The sequence below is a fragment of the Halteromyces radiatus genome (genome assembly GCF_025201355.1).
Source record: "Halteromyces radiatus strain CBS 162.75 chromosome Unknown BX664scaffold_1, whole genome shotgun sequence".
In the NCBI taxonomy this organism is placed as follows: Eukaryota; Fungi; Mucoromycota; class Mucoromycetes; order Mucorales; family Cunninghamellaceae; genus Halteromyces; species Halteromyces radiatus.
In genome coordinates this window covers 2623241-2647267 of record NW_026251687.1, presented here as the reverse complement: position 1 = coordinate 2647267, position 24027 = coordinate 2623241, and the positions used below count along the sequence as shown (strand labels likewise).

Sequence of the window (24027 nt, the reverse complement as noted above, 5' to 3'; positions counted from 1 at the left end):
ATAAAAATTGTTCTCTTTCTATCATTATTGTCTTCCATTTTTAGCATTACCACATTATAATTTTTAGTTTAATATTTTGTTATAAAAATAAATTTCTATCACATCTGCTTGCCAAAAAAGATAAAAATAGTTTTTTTTTTTTTTTTTTTTTTTTCTCGCCCCTTTTGTCCATTCGTTTTTTTTTTTCTTTTTTACATTCTTCTCTTTTCTCCTTTCAAACCACAAAGTGTTTGACGGTTCACCTCTTTTTTTTTTTTAATCATATTTTCCCTTTCCTTTCGTTTACCCTCCATTCTTTTTTTTTTTCATTCCTTTTCATAGCTATTATTTAGGTCGAACGAAACCCTTCCAACAAAATTATTATATGTCACCTTTACTTTTTGTTTTCTTTTTCTTGTCTCTTTTGTTACATATCATGGCTCAAGATCCTTCATCACCGTCCATGCCTGTAGCAACAACAGCATTTAATCCTAATGATGGCAATGTGACCTCACAACCTGAACAAAGCTGGATTCTACGCGATCACCATTATGTGATTATCATTGTCATTGTCCTTGTTATTGTCGGTCTTGTTCTGTATTATATCGTCCGTAGTGTCCGTGGTATGCGAAAACGATTGGCTCGTGAAAATGAACAACAATTACAAATGATCAATCAAGTTCGTCAACCTTACTCACCTATCAATGAAACCGTCATGATGGATGGTTACAGCAAATATCCTCAACAACAACAACAACAACATCAACATCAACATCGATATTAGTTTCTTTTTGTGATGTCCATAATAAACAACATACATATATTCATTTCCTTTCGTTATTACTTTTCAATTATATAGTTGTTTTTTTTTTTACATACTTTATATATATATATATTATCACATAGTTTTGAATAAAGTTTATTTTTATTTTTAGTTTTTGTTTGTGTTGATCATTTACTACAAAAACTAGACTAAACCCAATATATATATGAACTATGTTTCTTCCATCATCATCACATCGGGCTCTACTTTTTCAATACCATAAAGTCGAACAGGTCGCAAGTGTTCCATATCTAATTTAAAAAAAAAAAAAAGATCAATCAACTTCTATATTACTATTCTTTTTGGTTTATTTACCTTTTAAGTAATGTAAGCATTGGAGACTGACACCAGTACGATCCAAATTGAGATGAGTGAGATTGATTAAATCTAAAAGATATATGAAAATAAGAATGAACAAGAAAATGAGGAGTGAGTTATATGATCATCACTTACTAGCTAAAGCCTTAACTCCACGATCCGTCACGGCACTACAATCTTGTAAATTCAACGTATAAAGTTGTCGTGCATATAGCGTTTCCTCAAGATCACTCATGGCAATCAATGCTTTGTCGGTAATATGTGTTCGTCCCAATGATAATGTATTCAGTTTAGTCAATCCTATCAAAAAGATAAAACAAGTATATATATATATATATTTGTATCCTGTAATGATAGATCTTTTTTTTTATTTATTTTACGTTTGAGATGACCTAATCCTTCATCCGTGACATTGGTTTGATCCAAATAAAGTTGTTCAAGATCTTGCAAGTCTAATATTAAAAAAAAAAAAAAAAAAAGATTCATCAATACGGTTTCGTATTCTTCATTTCAAATGAACTTGCCTGCCAATAATGCAATACCAGTATCTGTTACTTTGACACCAGCCAAGCTGACTTGGCGTAGTTGGCCCATCTTGGCAATATGTTGTAATCCAGTATCCGTCAACTGTAAAAATCCATTTAGGAAGAGTCGCCGTAAAGGAAGATCTTGAATAAAGAAGAAGCAGTGAGATTGAAAATCAAATATGAGTGTGATTATCAATATTTTACCTGTGAGACGAGCCAAAACACCATCAATATCATGTTCTCGATTGGGGAATTGTAAATCTTCGAGATGTTTCGCATCTACAATAGAAAGAATCAGTATCACTTTTTTTTTTTTTTTACTTACTTCCTACAAGACAAGAAAGTCCTCGAGTGGTTATGGAAAGACATCCTCCTAATTTTAATTCCAATAAATGTCCAAATTCACTTGTCAATCGCATCAAATCTTGATCCGTCATTCCTGTACCGCTGATATCCAATAGTTCCAGAGTGTCGTACAGTTTCTTCATTGTTCCAGGCTTCAATTGTTGTTCTCCCAATTTGGTACCACTGACTGACAAATGTGACAAGGAAGAGAAATCTAATCATAAAAAAAATCAATCATACATAGTTTTAATTTTCTACTTTTTTTACATATATATATATATATATACCTTGTAACGAGGAGATTGTTTGATTGGATGTGATTCCTTGACATCCACTAAGTAGAAGGGTTTGCAAGGAGTTTTGACATTCTGTATGAGAGATGAACCATCGGAATCCTTTATCAGTGATATGAGTTTTTGACATGTTGAGATAAACAAGATGAGGTAACTCTACAGAAAATGATGTTTGAGTTATTTCTAACAGAGAAAAAAAAAAAAAAGATCATACTTACTTGCAATCGATTGGAATCCTTTATCAGTAATCTTGCAATTACTGACATCCAAATATTCAAGATATTTGAGACCTAGATTTTAAAAAAAAAAAATATTTATTTGTTTTCCTTGAATAAAAAACTTTTTTACCTTCTAAATGTTTGATCCCAGAATCAGTGATTAAATCACAACTGCGCAATACAATCTTGGATAATGTTCTTGACTGAGATAATTCTTTTAATAACGAATCTGTAGCATAGACATAAGAACTCAGAGTCACTTGTTGTATATAGCTTGATTCAAATAATATAAAACGATATTTAGTTCACTCGTTGAACCACTTCAAAACTTACCAATGCCGTGCCAACTGAGACATAGATAGTTGATTCAAGTTTCTTGTTTCCACCAGTTTGTCCACCAGAAGAGTTATCAATTCTGACGATAAATTGGTCAAATAACGCAGCAATCGTAAAGTATCCTTATTTGACGAGGATATAATAGCTAGAAGAAGAAGAAAAAAACATGTTAGTCACTTCAGATCTTTTTTTTATTTATGCCTAGTTATTACCTGCTACTTGAGAAATACATAGATCTTTCAGAGATCGAGCATTCCATTTCAATTTTCGTTCGTATATATTGTTCAAATTATCGTTAGTAGTATTTTGTGACAACCGTTGTTGGATAGTTGTAAGTATATGTTGTCGCCTTTCATCATTTTCATCTACAGAAGGAAAAAAAGATCAATATGATATATTATTTTATAACGAGTTCGATTAATGCATTTTTACCTTGCTGGTCAAGAGTACTAGATCGATTGCTTGTATTATCGTCATCACCAAGTCGACGTCCGAGATGATGTAAAAGCCAGTTTGGATTAGTGACTCGATTCTGACGTGCAAATCTTGGATGAGTAGTATTTCTTCGAGAACGATGGGGATCTGCCACTGGTTGTCTGATAAAATTACTAACATCATCATTGTCCTCTTCACTATCACTATTCATGCTGTCATCTTCATCATTTGTTTCCATAGGCATTGTATTTGTTGTCTCTATCGATGAGGCAGATTCTGCAGGTGATACTCGGGAAACATTCAATGATACGTTAGGCATGAATCCTAAACCAACTAAAGATGAATATTGTACCCTTTTAAGAATTATTCTGACATTATTTACCTGCATCACGTACTGAAATATTACTTTCTTCACTACCAAAAGTACGTCGAGGGAAAGCCTTGAATAAAGAAGAGAGAGATCGATGAGTAATGGTTTAAATGTTTGCTTTTTATATTTTTTTTTTGTAAGCAATTTTTTTTTTATTTTCATGATTTACCGATATCAAAAGCACTTGATCATCAACGCCAAAAGAATGATTCCCACCTGCTTCTTGCTCTTTGACAAATTGGAAAATATCCTGTATCCGTTCATTAGCATCAAAAGAATGTCGAACCGTCTGTCCGTTTCTGAGTTTCAACTAGGAAGCATAAACAGATCAAATCAAGATATGAGTTCCATCCATGATACATAATAATATGATTCAAATTTACCTGAATAAGAGCAGTTTGTGAGATGGTATCATTCATGTTGTCGCTGTCGTGATGTTGTTGAGAAGCAGTCATTTGAGGTATCTGGTTTTCTTTTTCCACTGCAGCTAGTGGATTTGATGCAATTGTTGTTGCTGATGATGTACGAGAAGAAGAGGGTTGTTGTAACTTTTTTCGTTTATCCAATCGGTCCATTTTGATTTGATCCAAAATACGTTGTTTCGCTAGACGGTCTAATTGACGCTGTTTCTTGATTTCTTGTTGATTATGAGCCAGAATGACTTGATGGGTATCGAGATGATGAGACGTTGGTGTATTTTGAGAAGGACTTATAGTTGACTTTGGTCTGATTTGATTGACATAAGCACGATCTTCTTTTATATCATTAAGGGCTCGTTGTCGCGCTTGTTGATCTAGTCGTCTCTGTTGTCGAAGTTTCAAGGCTTCTTTTGCTGAGGCTGTTCTTTGTCGTTCCAGTTCTTGCTGATCTTGATAAGAATCATTAGATGTTGTAGTAGTATTTATGAATGGAGTATTGTTCCAAGGTATTTCAACCTGAGTCAATGGTGTTTTTGTGTTTTAGGTTAAAAGAAGATAAAACAGAAGTCCATATACAAATAAAGAAAGAAAGAAAGAAAAGATAAATAAAATAGATGAATAAAACAAGTGATAAATGCCGACCTTTTTTTTTCTTCTTCTTCTAACTTACATTACTAGTTGTAGTACCATTTTCCTCTTGTAAAGTCAATATCCTTGAATAAATAAAGGATAAGTAAGTTGTACCAAAACAGTGTCTATCTTTTTTTATTTTACCATTCAATTGCTTGTTGCACATCATTATGTTGAGATAGAGCCTGTATACATAATTCATGATCAAATCCTAAATTTAAAAGTTGTGATAGATTAGCATCAGTCAAAGACATTAGGTTAGCTAATCCCGTTTGTGTGAAAAAAAAAAAAATGGAAGGCAGAAAAAAAGAAACAAAAAAAAAAAAAAGAATCTTTAATGCGAGGTCATTTACTTTCTTGCGTGTGGTTTTTCAAACATTTAACATCCGTCATAAATTTGTCAATCCCATGCAACTTGCTTTTTTCATATATATTTTGTAGGTTTAATGAGACACTGTAAGGATAGCTGGTGATAGATGATAAACGATAATCATTGATGATAATAATCATTGAGGATGAAATGAACTTTTTTTTTATTAGTGGTCAATTTGGAAGAAATGGTTTGATATTACCTTTTTTTCGATGACAGGGCAAGTCAATGTAGAAATTATGTCTCAAAGGAATCATCATTATCATCAATATCTACATAATCATCTGTCACCAAAGGCTGTCAATAAAAAAAAATATTATCTTGTCTTTGACACGTTCAATCTCTGGTAGATAATGAATCTTTGTGGTGTAACATTTTTATTTTGAGAGTCAGAAGAATTGAAAGTAGAATTTCTCGGCATACAGATCTTGGCATTAATGTTAAAAATAAGATAGAATACTATAGTAAATTAGGATTTTATTAAAAATCAAAGAGAGAGAGAGGGGATTAATAGGTAGAAGATAACAAATAATAATACTAATATATGTAATAATAGAAAAAAAAACAAAATATTAAAAATGGATTATATGTAAAAGAAAAATAAGTTGTAGAAAGAGATGAAGAAGAGGGAATGATGAGTGTATATATAAGTAATAATAAAACATATCAACGATGAAACATCAATAATCTATTCATTCGTAGTCATTGGGCCATATTTCAACACAGTACCAAAGATAACATCCCATAATTTAGAAGTAATACCATAACCATCTTCATAGTTCTTGTAATGATGCGCCATATGATACTTCTTCATTTCCTTGAAATGGAATTCAAATACCTTTGCATGATGTAGATAATAATGAATACAATCATACATCACATAACCCAAAACACCACCAGAAATAACCGCATATGCCATGATAGGAGGGAATAAAAAGTGACCCAAGTTGATTAAAGGATAGGCAATAACAATACCCAATGTAGGAGGCATCACAAGTCGTAATCTAAGAATTTAAAATAAAAAAAAAAAAAAGATTGTCAATCATTTCAAATAAAAACATCTACCTTCTTACCTATCCATTGGTAAATAATGATGAAATCCATGAAGAGTGAAATGTAATAAAAAGGCAATCTGATGATCAGGTAAATAATCATCAACATGGAATAAGAAACGATGTAAAAGATATTCCAATAGAGTCCAAATCAAGATACCCAATACAAAAGAGAAACAAGTCAAAGGAATCATGTCATAAGTACTGGAAATATACAATTGATAGGCTGAAAAAGGTAACCAAAGTAAAGGAACCACATACCACACCGTTTTGCTCAAGGGTTCCAACAAAGGATGTCCAAAAAAGATGGCAGGAGTGGGTAAGTAACGTGGTTTGTGTACTTGTTCCAAATAAAATTCCTTGGTAAAAGAACTAGTGAAGAATTGAGGAATCAATGCTTTACGAAGATCCAAAAACTGATGAGTCTTGATGTCTGCATTAGCATCCGTTTCCTTGGGATGGAAGTCCGCCATACCATACGTCTTGCTTTCTTCTAGTTGTTCCAATAATTGCATGCGTTGTCGATGAAGAGCTTGCTTTTTATCCACTGTTACTGATGATGAGAAGCATTGTTTGTTGTCATCCAATTCACCAATACAATAGTCAGCCAAAATATCATAAGCAGCTTCAGAATGTTCGTGTTCCATTACATCCTTCATCACAGCTGTAACATCTTTCCCAGCATAGTCCAAAATAAGATCATCTCCACCTGGATGATCCATCATAAATTCGGTGACATCGTATACTTTCTTGTCATAAATAACCCAACAAGACTTGGTAGAAGTATGATTAGCTACTTCATTGAAGGTATATCTCTTCATCTTGTAAAACTAAAATATATGTATATAAATGTCTAAAAGTTAAAAGAGAGAGAGAAAAGAAAAGAAAAAAAAAAACTTTTTTTTTTTTTATTCAACCTGGCAATCAGAGACAAGGATTTTTGAAATACCGCGATAATTTCTTGCCAGTTGCTGACCACTGTCGATTGAATCAAATTTAGTATATGAAACAACAGGAGTTTAATTCATTAAACAAAAATGGAATATAGGAGTTGAGTGGTAGTGTTAAAAAAAAAAGAGTAGAGCTTTTCTACCCTTTTTTAATTCATTGTCGGCTGACAAGTTTCCATATTTTTGGCTTGGAATCTCTCATATGGGCTGTAACATATTTTTACTAGAAGCTGGGCTTCTATTTTCTTTCTTTTCTTCCTTCTTTTTTTTTTTTTTTTATTTTCTTTGGTACGAAACGGTCATGTTCCTTGGTGATACTCCCTTCTAGTCTTTTTTTTTTTCCTCCCCTTTCTTTCCTTCACTCTATTACTTTTCCTTCTTTTTTTTTTTTTATTACAAAAGATGCAACCTCATGTTATTCTATTAATACTATTACTTTCTTTATGGACTTACCATTGTTATGCAGCCTCACAATGTCTTAGTTTGAATACGTCATTGGTATGCTCAGCTTTTCAAGGATACAGTGTAGATATATGGACCGGACCAATATGGATACGAAATAGTACAACGATTGAAAATGTAGATACTCGACTAGATGCTTATTCGAAACAACAGCAGTGGCCAAAAGAGATGCCTTGGTGCCTCTCAACGACAACAAAAGTAATGACAACGGCAACACCGGCACCTTATCCGAGGTATGCAAATACTATATTATGTGCTCAGTTGATACAGGAGTCACCTGCTTGTAATCCAGCCCCCTCTTCTCCCGTGCTATGTGATGATACTTGTACTGGTTTTATCAAGTCAATCAACACTTCGTTCTGTCCTACTGTGAATCAAACAAGTTTTAACCAACATTGTCAATCTGGATCATCCTCTTCTTCAAACTACATATCTGGAAATTCGATCTGTATCAAAGGTGACATCAACGAAATACAATATTGTGGTAATACTACAAAAAAAAAAAAAAAAAAAAAAAAAAAAAGACGATCATTACCATTTGATTGACATCACTTTTATATCCTATTTAGGTTGGAAAAAGAAAAGTGATGTTTGTGCATCCTGTCAAGTCAATCAAGAAGATCCATGTTGTACGACAATGCTATCTAAGTGTCCTACCTTTGAACAATCTCGACAGGTCATTGGTGCTATCCTTGGTTCTGTGATCGCATGCTTCATTATTTTGGGATGTGGGTTTTATGGTTGGTATAGAAAGGCTAATAAGAAGAATGATGGTGATGATGAAACGAAGGTCGACAATAAATCCAGTGGGTTGGTACAGCATTTATCAATGGATGGCAACACCAGTGAAAGTACTCTTATTGGACGATACTCTATCGAATCGGACAAGAAACACGAATACAATAATAATGATAGTGATGATGAACAACCACTTTCTTATACATTAGCCAAACGACATGAAGATGATCATTGTTTCTACGAAGCTATCTATGTCAATGTTCCCCGACGACCATTTGATATTGTATTGAACAAAGGGGATCTTATTCATCTACACTGTTATACGGATGAAGACTGGGGTATTGGGTATAATTTGACAACTGGACAACAAGGAAGTTTCCCGATGATATGCATTCGTACTCTAACTCTGGATCAAGCATGGAAAAGGATTGATGAACAACCTTTGGAAAAACAACAAATGATACTTAAACACCGTGTCTGTTACTTTATATCATCCAATGAACAAGAACTTGATTACAATGGTGATGACGACGATGGCAACGATGATGATGATGATGATGATGATGAAACAACCTCACCTACAACTCCACCTATTCACAACAATATGATCATCACTAAAAAATAGAATAGAATAAAAACAGCAAAAGAAAATACCAACCTTTGATTCCCTTTGTTTTTTTTACAACATGCTCTGCAAACAACAGCGTGGATTTGATTTTTTTTTTTTTACCCTTAGTTACTTGATTAGTAAATTTACTTAATACACTTTATTGATATACATATTTATACATATTTGATTCTACTGTATTTTGAAATAAAGTAATAAAAAAAAAAAGGTTATTCCCATTTTTATCAAATCGCCATACACTCAATTAGCTACAAAAGGAGCGTAGAGAAAAAAAAAAAAAGGAGAACCCTCCTTGTTTCTATATTACTTATATTAGTTATAAATAACACATGGGTGTGGACAATGAACTTATTTGCTATAGACAAATGAGAAAAGGAGTGATGTTTAATAAGAGCACGCTTCTTCTTTTTTTTTTTATTCTATTTTCCTTTGTGATTTAAAATGATGATGATTTTTTTTATTCAATTGTACTTGCTGCTCCTAAAATGAATCTCCTTATAGAACTTTAATGAAAGAAAAGCGCCAATTTTTTTTTTTAAAAAAAAGAATTCTCTTCTTTTTTTTTTTAATTTCTATCTTTTTTTTTTTCAATGACCAACCTTTCATCATCTAATACGAACACCAACGAAACAAGATCTACATCTTCAGCATCAGACGACCCAACTAAAAAAAGAATGACACACTTGACGATGCGACTAAAGAATGTCTTTCGGATCTCTCATCCACCCTCAAGTGTTTCAACCAGTACGATAAAACGACCATTATCATGTGTTATTGAAAGACCTAACGATGGATTATGGGATGATGATCAAATGATGGAAATTGATATGGATGCACCTTCACTTATCGATTCGGCTTCGTCTTCCACCGTGTCAGATGAAGATAACTCCGCTCAGGGGCTGATGATCCTACCCACAGACATAAAACAAGATGAGGATGATCTTTTTGAATATGAACAACAAACACAATGGGTCAATACTGCCAAACATTGGTATTCCGATTATATTTTCCCTTTTCATAAATCTAATGAAATCAATCATCCTTCACCCTCATCATCATCTTCTTATCGTGAAGGGATTTTAAAAACGCCACAACCAGAAGAAGAAGAAGAAGAATCGAGTTCCATATTAGGCAAACGACAAATGACATCCAGTCCTTCCTCCATCACGACTTTTCATCATAATAATAACAAAAAGAAAAAAAGAATGCCTGTCATTCGATTTGATAAAATGGTACAAATTCATGCTACTTATTCACAACAAGATTATAATCGTCAATCTGATCCTGATGCTATCTGTACTCGATTAAATGCTACCTTGGCTCATCAAATCAAACAAGAATTGAATCTTTTCAAAACTACTGAAATGCCTATTCATGAACAAAGTCGTGTTTATACTCATTTTTTCTTTTAAAAATCATTTTTATCTATAATAATAATAATAATAATAAAAAGTGATCATCGTGAATCTGATGGGAAAAAAAAAATTTTTTTAATGGAACGAAATTTTGTGTTGTCAGTTCCAAAGTGAATTGTTTTGATGTTTTCAGGGGAAAAGATCCAAAAAGGCAATCGTCAAAAAAAAAAGTTTTTTTTTTTTTGTTGGCAATCCAGAACAATCAAGTTTGAAGGCAGGTCATGAAACTAATCTATTTTATATAATAAGAACCCCATGGTTTATTGTTTGGATTGGATTGTTCTTTATTATTGTGTCATTGTTTATGTTGGCCCATGTTGGGTCTTTATTATTGATACAAAGTTTAAGGGGCAGGATCATCGGGTCAAAAGGATGGTTGTTTATTGTTTGGTTTGATGTTTCAAAATAATTACACTTTTTTTATTTATCATATGAAAGAATAGGAAAAGGAGAATAAGACTATATGGATTTGAATGATAGGATAAGGAAGGGGCATATCATATATATACATATATATATATATATATAAGGAAAGAGAAGCTATATAAAAAATAAAATAAAATAAATAAAAAGAATGGTAGGTGAATGGAACAGTAGATATATAAATAATGGAATGAAATGGAATGGGAAACAAAGAAATATAGTGTTGATACATATGATACAAAAGGAATGGGTGGAAAATACAAAAAGGGAATGGAATATGTACATATACCGAACATCACATATATAAAAAAAAAAAAATAATAATAATAATAACAATAATAGTAACAACGATTGGTTGGGCCAATGAATAAAATAAAAAAAAAAAAAAAAGATACAAAAGAAAGAAAAAAAAATACTGTCACTAAACAATACAAGCCATGGTCATCCCTTGTTTTCGTTGCTTGATAACGCGTTCAATCATACCTAAAGATTAAAAAAAAAAATTTTGAGTTCAACTAAAACATTGATGCGTCATCTACATTTTTTTTTTTTTTTTTTTTTACCTCGACATCTACGTTGATCCACCAATGCACGAGGGCAATCATATACTTTCAAACCATTATGAGTTTTGACATCCAAGAGAATTTTTTCATGACGAATCAAACATTCCACAGTAGACCAAAGTTGTAAAGTAGCAGCATAATGAAGAGGAGTCCAACCATCTTGATCCATTGCATTGACATCAGCACCAAGAGAAATCAAACATTTTGCCATCTTTTCTTGTCGGTGTAACAGAGCCAAATGAAGCATGGATGTGCATGGTTGATAAATAGATGCTTGTTGTTGCCATGTTTCCAATATCATCCAAGTTGTTTTTGTTGAATCTTGTTGTTGTTCTTGTCGTACAAGTTGCATCACATCTTCCACGTCACCACGGATACACGCATCCAATAAGATGATTTCTGGATGAAAACGCACAGACTTTTTCGGTTGTTGCTTTTTGGTCGTACATCGTATACTTGTTTTTTTCATCATTAAAACTGGTGCTTCTTCCTCTTCTTGATGTTCTTCCTCCTCCTCTTCTGTTGTAGAAGAAGAAGGTGGTGGTGGTGGTGATCGTAATGGAATAGGTCGACGAAGATGACGATGACAAAATGACGTGGCATCCATTGGATTGGGAGACATTGTTGGTTTTTCATCGGATGATTGATAATGAGGTGAACATGGTGGTGTGATAGGAGGTGTCCAACATCGATCATCTTCATCATCATCATCATCATCTTGAAGATCTGGTGGTAAAGGAGATGGTGGAACAATAGGAGACAAAGGTTCATCCAAGGAAGATAAGGAAGAAAAAGAAGATGACGAAGTAGATGAAGAAAGTACCAAAGGAGGTTTGGATAAATGATGATCTTCTGTCAATAAGATAGGTAATTCAGAGACATGTTGTACGGCCTTTTTCAATAACATAGAAGTACGTGGTAAAGTAAATTGTTGTTGTTGTTGTTCTTCTTGTTGTTGTTTGATGATAGTCGGAGAAGGTTCATCTTGTTGTTGTTGTTGTTGTTGTTGTTGTAACAATTGAATACAAGCAAGGTTGGTGCAACCATCCAAAGGACCGCGTTGTCGGGTATTCCGAAGAGTTAAGTTAGCACCACAATCCAATAAGAGTTGTACTAGATGAACCATGCCGGAATAAGCAGCCAAATGTAAAGAAGTATTCTTTTGACCCCAAGTATGATTCACAAATTGATAAAGATCTTTTGTATTCACTTGTTGTTGTAAGAATAACAAAATAGATCTTGCCATAACTTCATGTCGTAAGAAGAGTGCCATTTGTAAAGCATTGAGATCACGAACTGATGTACCAAAGAGACGAAGAGCTTGTTGTTGTCTTTGTTGAGTTGAAAAGTCAAATTGTAAAACACGATGTTTATGAGAAGCAGGATACATGGCTGGATCATTCACAAGTCGTTGAGTCAATAATACACGCGCCACATGTGGTGCACGTCCTTCCCCACATAATCGTACAAATTCTTGTTCATTGCCCGTTCGTATAATCGTTTGGATTTGTCGCCAAAGTTTTGATGGTGAACAACACGTTCCATTCCCACACGAATGATGCATATTTTTGATAGGTAACAATAATGACAAATTTTTTTTTTGGAGAATAAAAGAAAAAAAAAACAAAATAGAATAATAATAATAATAATAATAAAGAGAGGGTATATATGTCAAAAAGGTTGATTGAAAAAGAAAGAAAGAAAAAGAAAGAAAAAAAAGAAAAGGGAAAAGAGAAAAAAAAAATAAATAAATTTTATTTTGGTTGAACTTTTTTTTTTTTTTGAGTAGACCCGCTATTTCCATATTTGGGGATAAAATGGATCTTTGCCCTCTCACTTTTTTTTTTTTTCTTTAATAGAAAAAATGAACTGAGCATGTGGACAAATTCAAATAAGCTGTGAAATACAAAACACCAGGCATCACTCACCCTTTTGAGTTTTGTGCTAAAAAGAAGATACTACCGTGATTAGTGTAACGTCAGACGACGGTCAGGATATTTTAGGTGATTCCATAAACTATATTATTATTATTATTATTATTTTTGCTTAGATTTCTTTTATCATGTTATCTTTGTGTATAAAAATCTATAAAATAATAATAATGATAGATTAATATTTCCATCTATTTTATTTATTTATTTATTTATTTATTTATTTTATTCATATAAAAGATGAGCCAATGAAAGGTTGTATTCCCCCTTCTCTCTCTCTCTCTCTCTCTCTCTTTCTTTAGTTTCATTTTCCGCTCAGTAAGCTTTTTTTTTCTTTTTTTCCAGCGAAAACTATGAACAAAAACAAAAAAAAAAAAATCACACTTCTGTCTTTTCCCTTTTCTTTATTTTTCCCTTTCTCCTTGTTTCATTCCCCCCTTTTTTTTCTTTATTTTTTTATTTTTTTATTTTTTCTTTTCTCCCTCACATTATATATCCTCACTCTTTAGATTTTGCCTATACAAACAAGTTACTTTTTCGAGTGACAGTTTTTATTATTATTATTATTCTTTTTCTTTATTATTTTTTATATTTTTGAATGTTATCTTCAGAACTAATGAATAGAAATAGTTCAGACGCTGATCAATCAACAAGAAGAATGTTTGAAATACAACAAAAAGATAAAAAGTCAAAAGTAAGTTTTAATTATTTTATTTTATTTTATTCATCTTTTTTTTTATTATTATAGTCATGGTTTCGGTCACGGAATTCTATATATTTAGGTATTGTTGCCATCTTTGAAGCTGTAGTAGTTATTGCTTTACAGGCAGTTATCTTTGCTCAGTTTCAACTACATCAAGCTGAGTAAGTTCCTTTTTTTTTTTTTTTTTTTAGTGTATTATCAATTACTTATTTTATTTATTTTTATATTAGAACACAACATACTACTCAAGGCACCGGGATTCCAGTTTATTTGATGATATTTATTTTTTCTCAAGTCTTTCAAGTAGCTTTAGCTTGGGATGCGGTAAATATATATATATATATAATATATATATTAAAATAATCATTTTTATATATATTTAACTCTTTTTTTTTTTTTCTTTTTTTCAGGTTCGAGCTCAGAATACCATTCAAGTGATCGCCTTATTATTATTCAATTTGTGTTGTTTTATTTACAGTATCTTCCAATTTAAACAAATGTCAAATGTAGTGAAGCAACCTTCATTAAGTTTATTGATTACAAGGTTATTGATTGTTAATGCTGTGGTGACTGGTATTTGTGAATTGATTTATCTTTATCTTGGTGCAAGACTTTATCAAGAATTTGGGTAAAAATAATGGTTTTTATTGTTTTGTTTCTTTCTTACCTATTTTTAACTCTTTTTCTTTTTTTTTTTAAAGTTGGAAAATATATAGAGCCATTGGTGCGGATCCCGAAATACGAAGTAAAAAACTTAGAATGATTAAAAAAAAAGAATGAATCATTTCACTAACATCTTTTTTTTTTTTAAATAGATATGTATCGATGGTATCAAATTTTATTGTCATTATTAAAATTAGATATGTTCTTTTTCTTGGCTTATTCTATTCAATATTTGGTATTGGTGTTACAAATGACGGATTATGAATTTGCTTTGACCATTGTGGCCTTACCAGTGACCTGTCTCTTCTTGATTTTAATTGTTTATGCTGTTCGTCATGAATCTAGATATTTGGTATATCTTTTTTTCCTTGGTTTAGCGGCTGGATGTGCTTATTTTAGTTTCAAAATCTTCCGTATGTGTGATCCTTCTCAACAACAAAAATTCATGTATGTTCGTGAATTTTTAATCTTTTTTGCCAGTGTCTCTTTAACCTTGGTGGTTTTGACCATTGTGAATACTGCTATCTGTTTATTCAATTTTGACAAAGGATTAAAACCTCATTGTAAGTGAAATGATTTCTTTTTTTTTTTTATATGATGAGGATTCAAGATATATATGATTGATTCTTACTTTTTGTTTTTTTTTTTAATAGTATTACGAAATCAAACGAAATCAACAGAAAGTACCAACCAAGGTGATCGAACGTTATCATTGGATTAGTTAATATTATTCCCCTTTCCTTCCAAAACTTCTCGAACTGGTTTCGTTTCTTACTCTTACTAGTACTTTATTATCATTATACTATTATTATTACTATTATTATTTTGTGAATGTATCTCTCTTTCTTTTTCCCCCATCCACACATATACATATATATATCTGTCTTGTTCTTTTTTTTTTTCCCTCCCTTTACCAACTCATTACTCTTGGTTATTTTTTTTTCTTTTTTTGTATTTTATTTAAACACATACACACACATATTATCATCATCCCCCTTTATTTATTTTCTTCTTATTACTCCTTTTCATATACTTCATTTCTTGTTTTGTCTTCGTTCCTTCATATTAATTGTATAAAGACGAATAAAAATCAATACGAACATATATCATTCATTTGGTTCTTTCTTTTTTTTTGGGAAGATAGCAATGCTAATATACTAAAAAAAAAAAAAATAAGGTGAAAACAATAAAATCCAACTCAATGTCTATAGTTGAAGATTCTTTTATTTTTTCAAAAAGTAATATGGTATCAAGCAACAAAAAAAAAAAAAAAAAGAACTAGCCTATCAATGAATAATAATAATAATAATAATAATAATAATAATAATAATAAAAAGAATAATAATAATAAATAACACTAAAAGACTTACTATACTAAACTATGATGACCACATATTCCAATGAGCTTTCCTTGCTTCAGACGTCTTGACCCATTTTTGCCATTGAGGAAGACAAGTGTCATAGTAGTTATCATGATCGATACTTTCTTTGGTAGTACCTATAGGACAATTGCAACGACATCCAGTCTTTTTTGTAGGACAATGACGATAGAGATCATGTTGGTATCCAATATCTTCAAAATAATGAATTTGATCAGTTTCCAATAATAATCCAGCACCCAAAGAATGAACTATACATCAAATATATATATAATAAAAATTAGTTCATTTTGATTTTATTTTTATTTTTCTTCAAAATTTACCAGGAGCATCTCCCCAACGTTCATAAAAGAATTTCCCGGTTTGATCCAAATAATGGAAGAAGTCACGATAAGCAGGACTACGCCAAAGGTTCAAGGACGCAATTTCAAAGTTGGACCAAAAATGACAGTAATTGTACCCACTATTGTTTTCATCTTTGAAATAAGGGAATAAAAGTCGACTTTTTTCTGAAATATCAATTCGTCTTGATTTAGCATACTCCATCACCGTATCCCAAAGAGTCGGTATCGTATTTGGCATTTCCTTTAACGTTACCACAAATCCATATTGTTTCTTATGTTTTTCCATATATAAGAATGGATCATAAGTAATATCACAGAAGAATTGTACACCAGGTTCCACACGCCAGTACCAATCGTAACTATTTCCAAAATGAAAGAATAATACATATATATATATATATATATATATATACAATCAGTTTTATCCATCTATATTCAAATACATATATCTTTTTTTACTTACTTGTCCAAAAGAGGATGATCAAAGAAAAATCCAGATTGAAATCGACACATATGATGATAGCTTTCCTTTTCACCATACATGACACCATCCATAAGCATTTTTTCGCGACACTCAGCTGCATATGTTTCATTGACAAAAGAAGGATATCCCCAATGTTGTTGTTTATCAATCAATCCAAACTTCATAACTGCATTGGGAGAAGCCCGAGTCATAGCCATCTTGAATTCTTCAGTAAAAGGTTCTTCATTCAAAAATACATAGGGATAATGGAAATTCTTATTGAATTTGTCTTCGAGATTCATAATACTAGAAGCAATGCCTTCTTGTTCACTAACAAAGGAAAAAAAAAAAAAAGTTAGATGAATACTTTTTACTATATATTCATTTATACCTATTTCGAACCAAAATAACAAAAGCAGCTTTTGCTTTTTTCTTGGGAGGTTGGCGAGTCATATGAAGTTCAGGAAGACATACTGCTTCATCATAATTATCGTAATATGAAGTAGGTTGCATCGTTTGAGTCACTTTTGGATGACTAGCTACATGATATAAAAAGATGAACACAGATACAAAACCTAAAAGTAATAACGGTTTCCGTGACAAAGAGGAAAACGGTCGCATCTTTAGTTTGTTCAGTACAAAAAGATAAAGAAAAAAAAAGTTTTTTTTTTTTTTCTTATAAAAAAAAAAGCATCATCCTGAGCAAATCAAAAAATTAGCGGGGGATCAAATTGGAAATTATACAAAAAAAGACTTTTTTTTTTATTATATATATATATATCAGATCAAAAAAGTATAATACATAAATTCTAACCTAGAGAACAAATCTAATCTAATTCTTCTTGGTAATAGATGTCCAATGATGTTCGACTTGTTCCAAAGTAGGCACAGAAATCATTGATCCTTCACGCTGTACTGCAAGGGAAGCTGCAAAGTTGGCTTGTTCCAATGAATGTTGTACTCTGACAAAAAAATCTTCATTTTCTGCACTCACAAATGTTGATAAAAAGTATCCCTATAAATTATTATCAATAACATCAAAATCATCAGAAATGATATATATATATATATTATATGATTTATAAAAAAAAAAAAAATACTTACAACAAAAGTATCACCAGCAGCTGTTGTATCCTTGACTTTTACTTTGATACTAGGTACTTTGAAATCACGTACTTTGTCTTGATATCTAAATTTAGCTACCACACCTTCACCACCAAGTGTCACTACCAAACCTTGCATTTGATCAAAATGTTTGAAGAGTGCTGTTGCCAATTCTAATCCTTCTAGATTCGAATCACTTCCTTGTAGTTCCTTGTATAAATCAGCAGCTTCATGTTCATTTACCACCAAAATATCGATCTTGTTAAAAGGAAAGTCATTTATGATTCCTTTAGTCAATGGTGCCGGATTGAAAATAATAGACAATCCTATATAAAAAATATAAGTAAAATAATAATAAAAAAAAAATTATAAATAGTTTACCTTTTTCAGCAGCCAATCGCATAATATCACCTCCACCACTTATTTCATTTTGTTGTATAATCCAATCTCCAGGTCCAAAATGTTCCAACACCTTGACAGCATCGTCACCAGTATACGTAGCATTTGTTCCAGGGAATAGGACAATACAATTATCCCTAGTTTCCTCACTGACTTGAATAAAAGCTCGTCCGTTTTTCTATGATGATAAAAAAAAAAAGCACTTCAGATATAATAATATCTACTTTATTTTTCATTTTTTAAAACTTGCCTGATCCTCTGCAATTTCAGTTAATGACATATCCACACCATATTCTACCATTGTATCACGTACCTAAGGGAAAAAAAAAAAAAGTAGAATCATACTGAGTATAAGCAATTGAATTTAGTTTATACAATAAACTTTTCCTTACCCATTTGGCATCACCACCCATTCTTCCAGCATGGAAAACTTGACTGCCAGCCTGGAAAGAAAAAAAAAAAAAAATATTTAGTAAAGGACGAATAATGACAAACCCTTCATCAATAGTTTTCCATTTAAATCTTTTCTTCCTTTCTTTTTTTTTTTTTTTTTACCTTTGCCAAAGCAACAGATTGATTAGCACCTAAGTTTGATGAGAGAAAACAAGTTGTATAGGTTAAATCGCGTCCTAAAGAAAAGAAATGTATTTAATTACCTTTCCCACCAGCACGAACAAAGTAATTGGTGGACGAGAGAGTTTCACCAGACTTGCAAATATGAGGTACACTGAAAAATTCATCGATATTAGTTGATCCATAATTCAATATTTTACCCATGGTGATATATATATATATATATATATAAAAAGAAAGTCAAAAGAAAAGAGAGAGAAAGAGAAAGGAAAAAAAAATGCGCTAAATATGTAAAGCGTTCACTGCCTTTGAAATAAAGCGACACTGTTTTGATGTTCCGAATATCTGTATTGAACTTTATAGAAATAATGATATTATTTTAGGTCACAAACTACGAGATGACCTCGATACTGTACCAATGACACTATTATTTGAATTTCCTGCACTTTAAGGTTTTGTCCTTTTTTTTTTTTTTAGGATGTAAAAAGAAAGAAAAAATAACTGAATTATAACCTGAACAACGTCTGACAAACCATATAGTATTTGTACCATTATCTTATGTCTCCATACTACAATATCATCATTTTAATATCCATTCCTTTATTCAAGTGACATGCAAACATTTTATTGATCATCACTAAAGATGATCCTATTTTTACATCCAAATCAATCATCTATTGGATTTATCGAACAATCATCATATTTTTATTCTATTGAATTAGAACTGGCATTTATTATTTTCAGACATTATAAAGCATCAAAATCAAGTTACTGTATTTACAAAATTCAAAGGTAAAAAAAAAAAATAATAATAATAATAATTATAATCGATCACAAAAATTATCCTCCTGTTGGCAACGAAATTTACAGTGATTAGCTGAAAAAAAAAAAAAAAAAAACCTTCTCCATTCTGCCATTCTGTCAATTCTTACCATTGTGCCAATTCTCACTATTTGTATATTTTTTTTTTTATCGGTTTGACTTGGTTTTTTTTTTTATAAGTTGCAACTAGTTATTATGATTTTTTTTTTAACTTGGTTAAACAGATCTTTAATTTTTTCTTAATAAACTTTAAAAAGATTTAATCAAATCGTCTTGCCACTCTTAAAGAATCAATCATCCTAAGCTTTATTATTATTTTATTCTTTTCAAGCAATAATCACGCTTTTTATTTTCAAGTTCTTTCAATTTTATTGATCATCATCAACTGTGATCATAATAATCAAGACATTCATTTCCATATTTGGAACATACACTTAAATTTATTTTATATTATTTTGTTCTTTTTATAAAAGGAACTGATGATCACTAAAATCAATCTTCATAGATATTATTATTTTAGGAATGTCATCCATCTGTCGTATTTGCGTATTCCGTAACCATAAAACAAAAAATAAAGAATGCATTCACAAATAAAGAATAAAAAATACATCGTAAGATGGAATCAATTACAATGACGTGTAATAAAGTAGTAGGAATAAAAATAAAAGTTTTATTAAATAAAAATATAACCACTACAGATCACTAATTGATATACTATGATTAAAGTTGTTATAAAGAAAAGAAAGAAATAGAAGAAAATAAAAATATCTAAAAAATTATATAAAATACGGACTTCGAAAACCATTATGCTGATGGTCCATAATCACTACCAAGGAAGATACATATCAATGTATAATCTCTCCAGGGCAACTATCGTAATGAATCGCTATACATATGATGATAACATCACATCAATGAGAAATAAAATACTAATAAGATTATACTCCCTATATAACGGTATTACAAACAAAAAACAAAAAAAAAAAAAAACAAAAATAAAGTTTGATCATCAATCTTAAATATAGTATGATGATACTAATATTACGTATCACTCACCACGTACTTATATATAAGACCACCAAAACTTTTTGTGTAGATACTTTGTCTCTTTTTAACTATTTTTCAAAATAAAAAGAAATCTCACAGACTTGTTCTTGTCTCCTTTTTTATTTTTTTTTATTATCACTAACCATATTTACATTAATTCCACACCATAAAGAAATCCCAAGAAAATCAAAAAAAGGCCATGGACAAGAAAATCATCGAAGATATACGACAATGGAAACCTCCTTTCAAACTTGGTAACATAGTGACATTGTATAATGGAATCAAGGCAAATTCATGGGCAGGAAAAATATCTGACAAGTGGGACGGAATCTATATTGTACATCAAACTCTGGGTAAAGGAACTTACCTTATCAAGTCATATCAAGACAACAATCCTAGACTGAAACGAGTACATGGAAACCGGTTAAAGCTGTATCAAATACCTGATGTCTTTTGGAACCACTCCTTTGAACGCACCCTTGGAGATAATCTATAAAAAAAAAAAAAAAAAAAAAAAAAAAAAACTATAAATAAAAAAAAAAAAAATGAAAGTGAAAAAAAAAACAATAATCAAAACAATCATCATGACCAATTACCTTGATAACCTCTTAAAGTTGGAAAATTTTCAACCTGGTGAAGACAAACCGTCGAAGGATGCAACACAAGAAGGATTCTGTACCATGTTGAATCCCCACACATTCAAATTATTATCTACAATTAACAATGAAGTGGTTGATACCTTGCAACTCTTTGAAAATGAACCATCACTTGAAGAGGATACAACAAATGGAGAATGGACTACAGGAAGAAATATGAATATTAACGACAACCCATTTTTCAACCCTACCACACCTTTTAATCTAACGATTGAAGAAAGTGATAACTATCCGTTCCTAAATCCAAACAAGGCCTTCCAGCTTGATAACGAAGATGCCAAACATTTGTTGCGTATATTAATTCCCCCGTACCTACACAAAATCAAGGAGCTTCGGGATAAGCGAAAAAAAAAAAAAAAAGGGAGTAAAACAACAAAAAAAAAAAAAAAAAAAAGAAAGAAGATTAATTAAGCATCATGACTAATAATATCATCACTCCAACCCAAGACACCACACCCGAAACCTTTGACTGGGGCACCATTAGCTTTCCTGTAACCGAAGACTTACTTATTTCCATAAATACTAACACAAAGGACTTACAATCTATTGTCAATGGTGATGAAATTGACACACAGCAACTGTTTGTTCCTGACCAAACAACTGACGACCTCGTTTCAAATGACCTAATAGAAGAATGGAATACTGATAAAGAGATGAATGTTAATCCATTTCTCAATCCTGACAGACCCTTTCGACCCAGTGATGAAGAAGCCGAAACCTTGTTGCATATGACAATACCATGTTACCTATACAACCTAAAGGAACTGAAAGAAAGACAATTATATCTTCGAAAGGAGGAAACACTTAATCTGATACCTGTAAAGGAAAACAAAAAAAAAAAAAAATTGATAAAAACAAAAAAAAAAAAAAAGTTTTAAAGGTCCGTTTTTATTTTGTCTACAAATTTCATTTGTCTACAAATTTCGTTTGTCTTCAAATTTCATTTATAAATTCAATTTTGTTACAAAATCTTTTATATAAATAGTCCACCTTTTCTTTTCCTTTTTCTTTTTGGAGTTCAATCAGTCAATATATATTTTATTTTTTTGATAATAAAAAACATCCTTTTTCGTCCCATCTCAACTGTATTTGTGGATTACTATTTTTGATTGGCTCACTTTGTTCTATATTTAAAGTCAGAACAATTTTACTTTACTTTTACTTTCCAAATTTGGAACAAAACTTTATTTTTCTTTACTTTACTTTTTGTTTTATTTTATCTCTTTACTTATACGTGTGCTTGCGTAATCAAGTACTGGTGCTCACTATAATCATTATTCTCTTTCAATCATCCGTTTTACTTTTTCAATTTTGAACCTACAAACCAAAAAATCACCCAACACGACACCTTTGTCAATCATCACTAAGTTAGGATGGCCAAAAAAAAATCTTTAACGCACTTGATTGGTACATTTTCATATACCGAACAACATCAAAAAATAGTAAAAGAAAGCCCTACGGGGGGGTCGAACCCCCAACCTTGAGATTAAGAGTCTCACGCTCTGCCGATTGAGCTAGCAAGGCTGAGATATTTTCTTAGACTGGTAAGTACATTATCAATCTAATACCAAAATCGCGCAAAATGATTGGATAAAATTAGCCGTGGCGGCAATAATAAGGCCAATGAGAGGTAATGGATTATTTTTGGGACCATGCAGAGCAAATGTTAGTGTGATATTTGATTTTTTTTTTTTTTCCTTTCTTTCTTTTTCCCCCTTTCTCTCTCTTTTTTTTTTTTTTTTTTTTTTTTTTTTTTTTTTCATCTTTAGCAAATCATGAACTTGGCAGATTACTTTGAATGGACTATTGTAAGCAAAGGATGATTTAAAATATATAGGATGGATACGCGTTCTTTTATTCTCTTTGCCTTCAGTATTCACATTATTTTCTTTTTATTAGGACTTTGAAGGTCAACGACTTGCTGAAAACTTGACATATTATTTATTGATTGCTGCATCGGTAAGAAGAGGGCATATGGATGATAAAAATAAAAAAAAAAAAAGGAAGAAAAAGTTGGGGTGATTCATACGGTTGATACTTTTTTTTTTCCATTTTTTTTCCTTGTTTATATCATCACCATAAAGTTAGTAGGTTTTATTACTGGTTATGCTCTTGAATCCATTCAACTGACAGTATCCATCTTTGCTATTGGTTTGGCGGCTACTTTTTTGGTAAGTTTTTTCTTGATTGACATGATGACAAAACCTACATGGTACTCATTTTTCTTTTTCTTTTTTTTTTTTTTTTTTTTTTTGTTTTTGAATGTAGTTTGTCTTGCCACCTTGGCCAATGTACCGTCGTCATCCTATTAATTGGAGCAAAAATGAAAATGAATCCGCTGCCGACAAAAAGGTAGACAATAAGTCTGCATCAAACTCATCATAGGATGATACCCAAACAATAAGGATGATCTTTGTTATATTTGATGGATAATAGTTGATTCAAAGATTACATAGTGTATATTGAATTTTTTTTTTTATTTGATAACAAAGATCTGTTTGAATAAAGATGATGATGTTGAATACAAATGATGATAATGATGGGATATGACTACAAAAAAAGATAATGGATATGCTAATGAAAGATGGGACAAAAATAATAGAATACAGCTAAACTATGACACTATACTATTACTACTACTACTACTAC

General features: G+C 31.2%; 12 protein-coding genes and 1 non-coding gene across 13 annotated transcripts; 6 read left to right on the top strand and 7 right to left on the bottom strand.

Annotated features, from left to right (window-relative positions):
* The first annotated feature begins 302 nt into the window (after nucleotides 1–302).
* Nucleotides 303–816, top strand: BX664DRAFT_321376 (uncharacterized protein). Its single transcript, XM_051543290.1, has one exon. It carries the CDS (start codon nucleotides 365–367, stop codon nucleotides 761–763), a length of 399 nt encoding a protein of 132 aa, XP_051405062.1. The 5' UTR covers nucleotides 303–364; the 3' UTR covers nucleotides 764–816.
* Nucleotides 817–882: 66 nt separating this feature from the next.
* On the bottom strand, nucleotides 883–4971 carry BX664DRAFT_321371 (uncharacterized protein). The gene is made up of 18 exons (XM_051543289.1): nucleotides 4838–4971; nucleotides 4734–4776; nucleotides 4028–4579; nucleotides 3814–3954; nucleotides 3657–3714; nucleotides 3272–3598; nucleotides 3052–3204; nucleotides 2837–2984; nucleotides 2634–2776; nucleotides 2504–2575; nucleotides 2280–2441; nucleotides 1973–2206; nucleotides 1852–1926; nucleotides 1645–1788; nucleotides 1501–1572; nucleotides 1256–1420; nucleotides 1118–1189; nucleotides 883–1053 (listed from the first exon to the last, which is right to left on the bottom strand). The coding sequence occupies exons 1-18, from the start codon at nucleotides 4945–4947 to the stop codon at nucleotides 974–976; spliced, it is 2751 nt and encodes a 916-aa protein (XP_051405061.1). The 5' UTR covers nucleotides 4948–4971; the 3' UTR covers nucleotides 883–973.
* Nucleotides 4972–5517: 546 nt separating this feature from the next.
* Nucleotides 5518–6965, bottom strand: BX664DRAFT_321352 (uncharacterized protein). Its single transcript, XM_051543288.1, has 2 exons — nucleotides 6137–6965; nucleotides 5518–6067 (listed from the first exon to the last, which is right to left on the bottom strand). Exons 1-2 carry the CDS (start codon nucleotides 6934–6936, stop codon nucleotides 5752–5754), a joined length of 1116 nt encoding a protein of 371 aa, XP_051405060.1. The 5' UTR covers nucleotides 6937–6965; the 3' UTR covers nucleotides 5518–5751.
* Nucleotides 6966–7356: 391 nt separating this feature from the next.
* BX664DRAFT_289595 (uncharacterized protein) lies at nucleotides 7357–9109 on the top strand. Its single transcript, XM_051541845.1, has 2 exons — nucleotides 7357–8011; nucleotides 8097–9109. The coding sequence occupies exons 1-2, from the start codon at nucleotides 7468–7470 to the stop codon at nucleotides 8888–8890; spliced, it is 1338 nt and encodes a 445-aa protein (XP_051405059.1). The 5' UTR covers nucleotides 7357–7467; the 3' UTR covers nucleotides 8891–9109.
* A 374-nt stretch (nucleotides 9110–9483) lies between these two features.
* Nucleotides 9484–10305, top strand: BX664DRAFT_354897 (uncharacterized protein; the record flags this gene model as incomplete). The annotated part of the gene is made up of 1 exon (XM_051547770.1): nucleotides 9484–10305. One exon carries the CDS (start codon nucleotides 9484–9486, stop codon nucleotides 10303–10305), a length of 822 nt encoding a protein of 273 aa, XP_051405058.1.
* A 458-nt stretch (nucleotides 10306–10763) lies between these two features.
* On the bottom strand, nucleotides 10764–11115 carry BX664DRAFT_321350 (uncharacterized protein). Its single transcript, XM_051543287.1, has one exon. The coding sequence runs from the start codon at nucleotides 11025–11027 to the stop codon at nucleotides 10806–10808; it is 222 nt and encodes a 73-aa protein (XP_051405057.1). The 5' UTR covers nucleotides 11028–11115; the 3' UTR covers nucleotides 10764–10805.
* BX664DRAFT_289594 (uncharacterized protein) lies at nucleotides 11105–12858 on the bottom strand (the record flags this gene model as incomplete). The annotated part of the gene is made up of 3 exons (XM_051541844.1): nucleotides 11105–11214; nucleotides 11295–11771; nucleotides 11982–12858. The coding sequence occupies 3 exons, from the start codon at nucleotides 12856–12858 to the stop codon at nucleotides 11153–11155; spliced, it is 1416 nt and encodes a 471-aa protein (XP_051405056.1). The 3' UTR covers nucleotides 11105–11152.
* An 855-nt stretch (nucleotides 12859–13713) lies between these two features.
* On the top strand, nucleotides 13714–15699 carry BX664DRAFT_377361 (uncharacterized protein). Its single transcript, XM_051548768.1, has 7 exons — nucleotides 13714–13919; nucleotides 13974–14089; nucleotides 14159–14252; nucleotides 14339–14556; nucleotides 14630–14673; nucleotides 14744–15154; nucleotides 15245–15699. The coding sequence occupies exons 1-7, from the start codon at nucleotides 13824–13826 to the stop codon at nucleotides 15310–15312; spliced, it is 1047 nt and encodes a 348-aa protein (XP_051405055.1). The 5' UTR covers nucleotides 13714–13823; the 3' UTR covers nucleotides 15313–15699.
* A 271-nt stretch (nucleotides 15700–15970) lies between these two features.
* Nucleotides 15971–17398, bottom strand: BX664DRAFT_253933 (nucleotide-diphospho-sugar transferase; the record flags this gene model as incomplete). The annotated part of the gene is made up of 4 exons (XM_051540335.1): nucleotides 15971–16221; nucleotides 16294–16585; nucleotides 16861–17107; nucleotides 17169–17398. 4 exons carry the CDS (start codon nucleotides 17396–17398, stop codon nucleotides 15971–15973), a joined length of 1020 nt encoding a protein of 339 aa, XP_051405054.1.
* A 117-nt stretch (nucleotides 17399–17515) lies between these two features.
* On the bottom strand, nucleotides 17516–19099 carry BX664DRAFT_321346 (PfkB domain-containing protein). The gene is made up of 7 exons (XM_051543286.1): nucleotides 18937–19099; nucleotides 18836–18864; nucleotides 18673–18723; nucleotides 18531–18593; nucleotides 18263–18458; nucleotides 17882–18207; nucleotides 17516–17792 (listed from the first exon to the last, which is right to left on the bottom strand). The coding sequence occupies exons 1-7, from the start codon at nucleotides 19055–19057 to the stop codon at nucleotides 17610–17612; spliced, it is 969 nt and encodes a 322-aa protein (XP_051405053.1). The 5' UTR covers nucleotides 19058–19099; the 3' UTR covers nucleotides 17516–17609.
* A 2617-nt stretch (nucleotides 19100–21716) lies between these two features.
* On the top strand, nucleotides 21717–22439 carry BX664DRAFT_21986 (uncharacterized protein). The gene has a single exon (XM_051540157.1). It carries the CDS (start codon nucleotides 21795–21797, stop codon nucleotides 22254–22256), a length of 462 nt encoding a protein of 153 aa, XP_051405052.1. The 5' UTR covers nucleotides 21717–21794; the 3' UTR covers nucleotides 22257–22439.
* A 390-nt stretch (nucleotides 22440–22829) lies between these two features.
* Nucleotides 22830–22902, bottom strand: BX664DRAFT_t6. Its single transcript has one exon. It is a non-coding gene; the product is annotated as a tRNA-Lys (tRNA).
* A 226-nt stretch (nucleotides 22903–23128) lies between these two features.
* Nucleotides 23129–23973, top strand: BX664DRAFT_321333 (microsomal signal peptidase 12kDa subunit). The gene is made up of 4 exons (XM_051543285.1): nucleotides 23129–23186; nucleotides 23278–23337; nucleotides 23463–23549; nucleotides 23647–23973. Exons 1-4 carry the CDS (start codon nucleotides 23154–23156, stop codon nucleotides 23761–23763), a joined length of 297 nt encoding a protein of 98 aa, XP_051405051.1. The 5' UTR covers nucleotides 23129–23153; the 3' UTR covers nucleotides 23764–23973.
* The last annotated feature ends 54 nt before the right edge of the window (nucleotides 23974–24027 follow it).

What these genes read in the sequence shown, in the direction of transcription:
- BX664DRAFT_321376 (XM_051543290.1), top strand. Translation starts at nt 365, where the DNA reads ATGTCACCTTTACTTTTTGTTTTCTTTTTCTTGTCTCTTTTGTTACAT.
- BX664DRAFT_321371 (XM_051543289.1), bottom strand. Translation starts at nt 4,947, where the DNA reads ATGTCTTTGACTGATGCTAATCTATCACAACTTTTAAATTTAGGATTT. An exon ending in ATCAAGTGCTTTTGATATCG is followed by an intron (nt 3,715 to 3,813) that starts GTAAATCATGAA and finishes TCTTTATTCAAG; the next exon opens with GCTTTCCCTCGACGTACTTT. An exon ending in AGGATTCCAATCGATTGCAA is followed by an intron (nt 2,442 to 2,503) that starts GTAAGTATGATC and finishes CATTTTCTGTAG; the next exon opens with AGTTACCTCATCTTGTTTAT.
- BX664DRAFT_321352 (XM_051543288.1), bottom strand. Translation starts at nt 6,936, where the DNA reads ATGAAGAGATATACCTTCAATGAAGTAGCTAATCATACTTCTACCAAG. An exon ending in CATTATTTACCAATGGATAG is followed by an intron (nt 6,068 to 6,136) that starts GTAAGAAGGTAG and finishes TTAAATTCTTAG; the next exon opens with ATTACGACTTGTGATGCCTC.
- BX664DRAFT_289595 (XM_051541845.1), top strand. Translation starts at nt 7,468, where the DNA reads ATGCAACCTCATGTTATTCTATTAATACTATTACTTTCTTTATGGACT. An exon ending in CAACGAAATACAATATTGTG is followed by an intron (nt 8,012 to 8,096) that starts GTAATACTACAA and finishes TATCCTATTTAG; the next exon opens with GTTGGAAAAAGAAAAGTGAT.
- BX664DRAFT_321350 (XM_051543287.1), bottom strand. Translation starts at nt 11,027, where the DNA reads ATGTTCGGTATATGTACATATTCCATTCCCTTTTTGTATTTTCCACCC.
- BX664DRAFT_377361 (XM_051548768.1), top strand. Translation starts at nt 13,824, where the DNA reads ATGTTATCTTCAGAACTAATGAATAGAAATAGTTCAGACGCTGATCAA. An exon ending in TTTCAACTACATCAAGCTGA is followed by an intron (nt 14,090 to 14,158) that starts GTAAGTTCCTTT and finishes TTTTTATATTAG; the next exon opens with AACACAACATACTACTCAAG. An exon ending in TAGCTTTAGCTTGGGATGCG is followed by an intron (nt 14,253 to 14,338) that starts GTAAATATATAT and finishes TCTTTTTTTCAG; the next exon opens with GTTCGAGCTCAGAATACCAT.
- BX664DRAFT_321346 (XM_051543286.1), bottom strand. Translation starts at nt 19,057, where the DNA reads ATGGGTAAAATATTGAATTATGGATCAACTAATATCGATGAATTTTTC. An exon ending in TGTTCGTGCTGGTGGGAAAG is followed by an intron (nt 18,865 to 18,936) that starts GTAATTAAATAC and finishes CATCAAACTTAG; the next exon opens with GTGCTAATCAATCTGTTGCT. An exon ending in TGGGTGGTGATGCCAAATGG is followed by an intron (nt 18,594 to 18,672) that starts GTAAGGAAAAGT and finishes TTTTTCCCTTAG; the next exon opens with GTACGTGATACAATGGTAGA.
- BX664DRAFT_21986 (XM_051540157.1), top strand. Translation starts at nt 21,795, where the DNA reads ATGACTAATAATATCATCACTCCAACCCAAGACACCACACCCGAAACC.
- BX664DRAFT_321333 (XM_051543285.1), top strand. Translation starts at nt 23,154, where the DNA reads ATGAACTTGGCAGATTACTTTGAATGGACTATT. An exon ending in ATTACTTTGAATGGACTATT is followed by an intron (nt 23,187 to 23,277) that starts GTAAGCAAAGGA and finishes TCTTTTTATTAG; the next exon opens with GACTTTGAAGGTCAACGACT. An exon ending in GTTTGGCGGCTACTTTTTTG is followed by an intron (nt 23,550 to 23,646) that starts GTAAGTTTTTTC and finishes TTTTGAATGTAG; the next exon opens with TTTGTCTTGCCACCTTGGCC.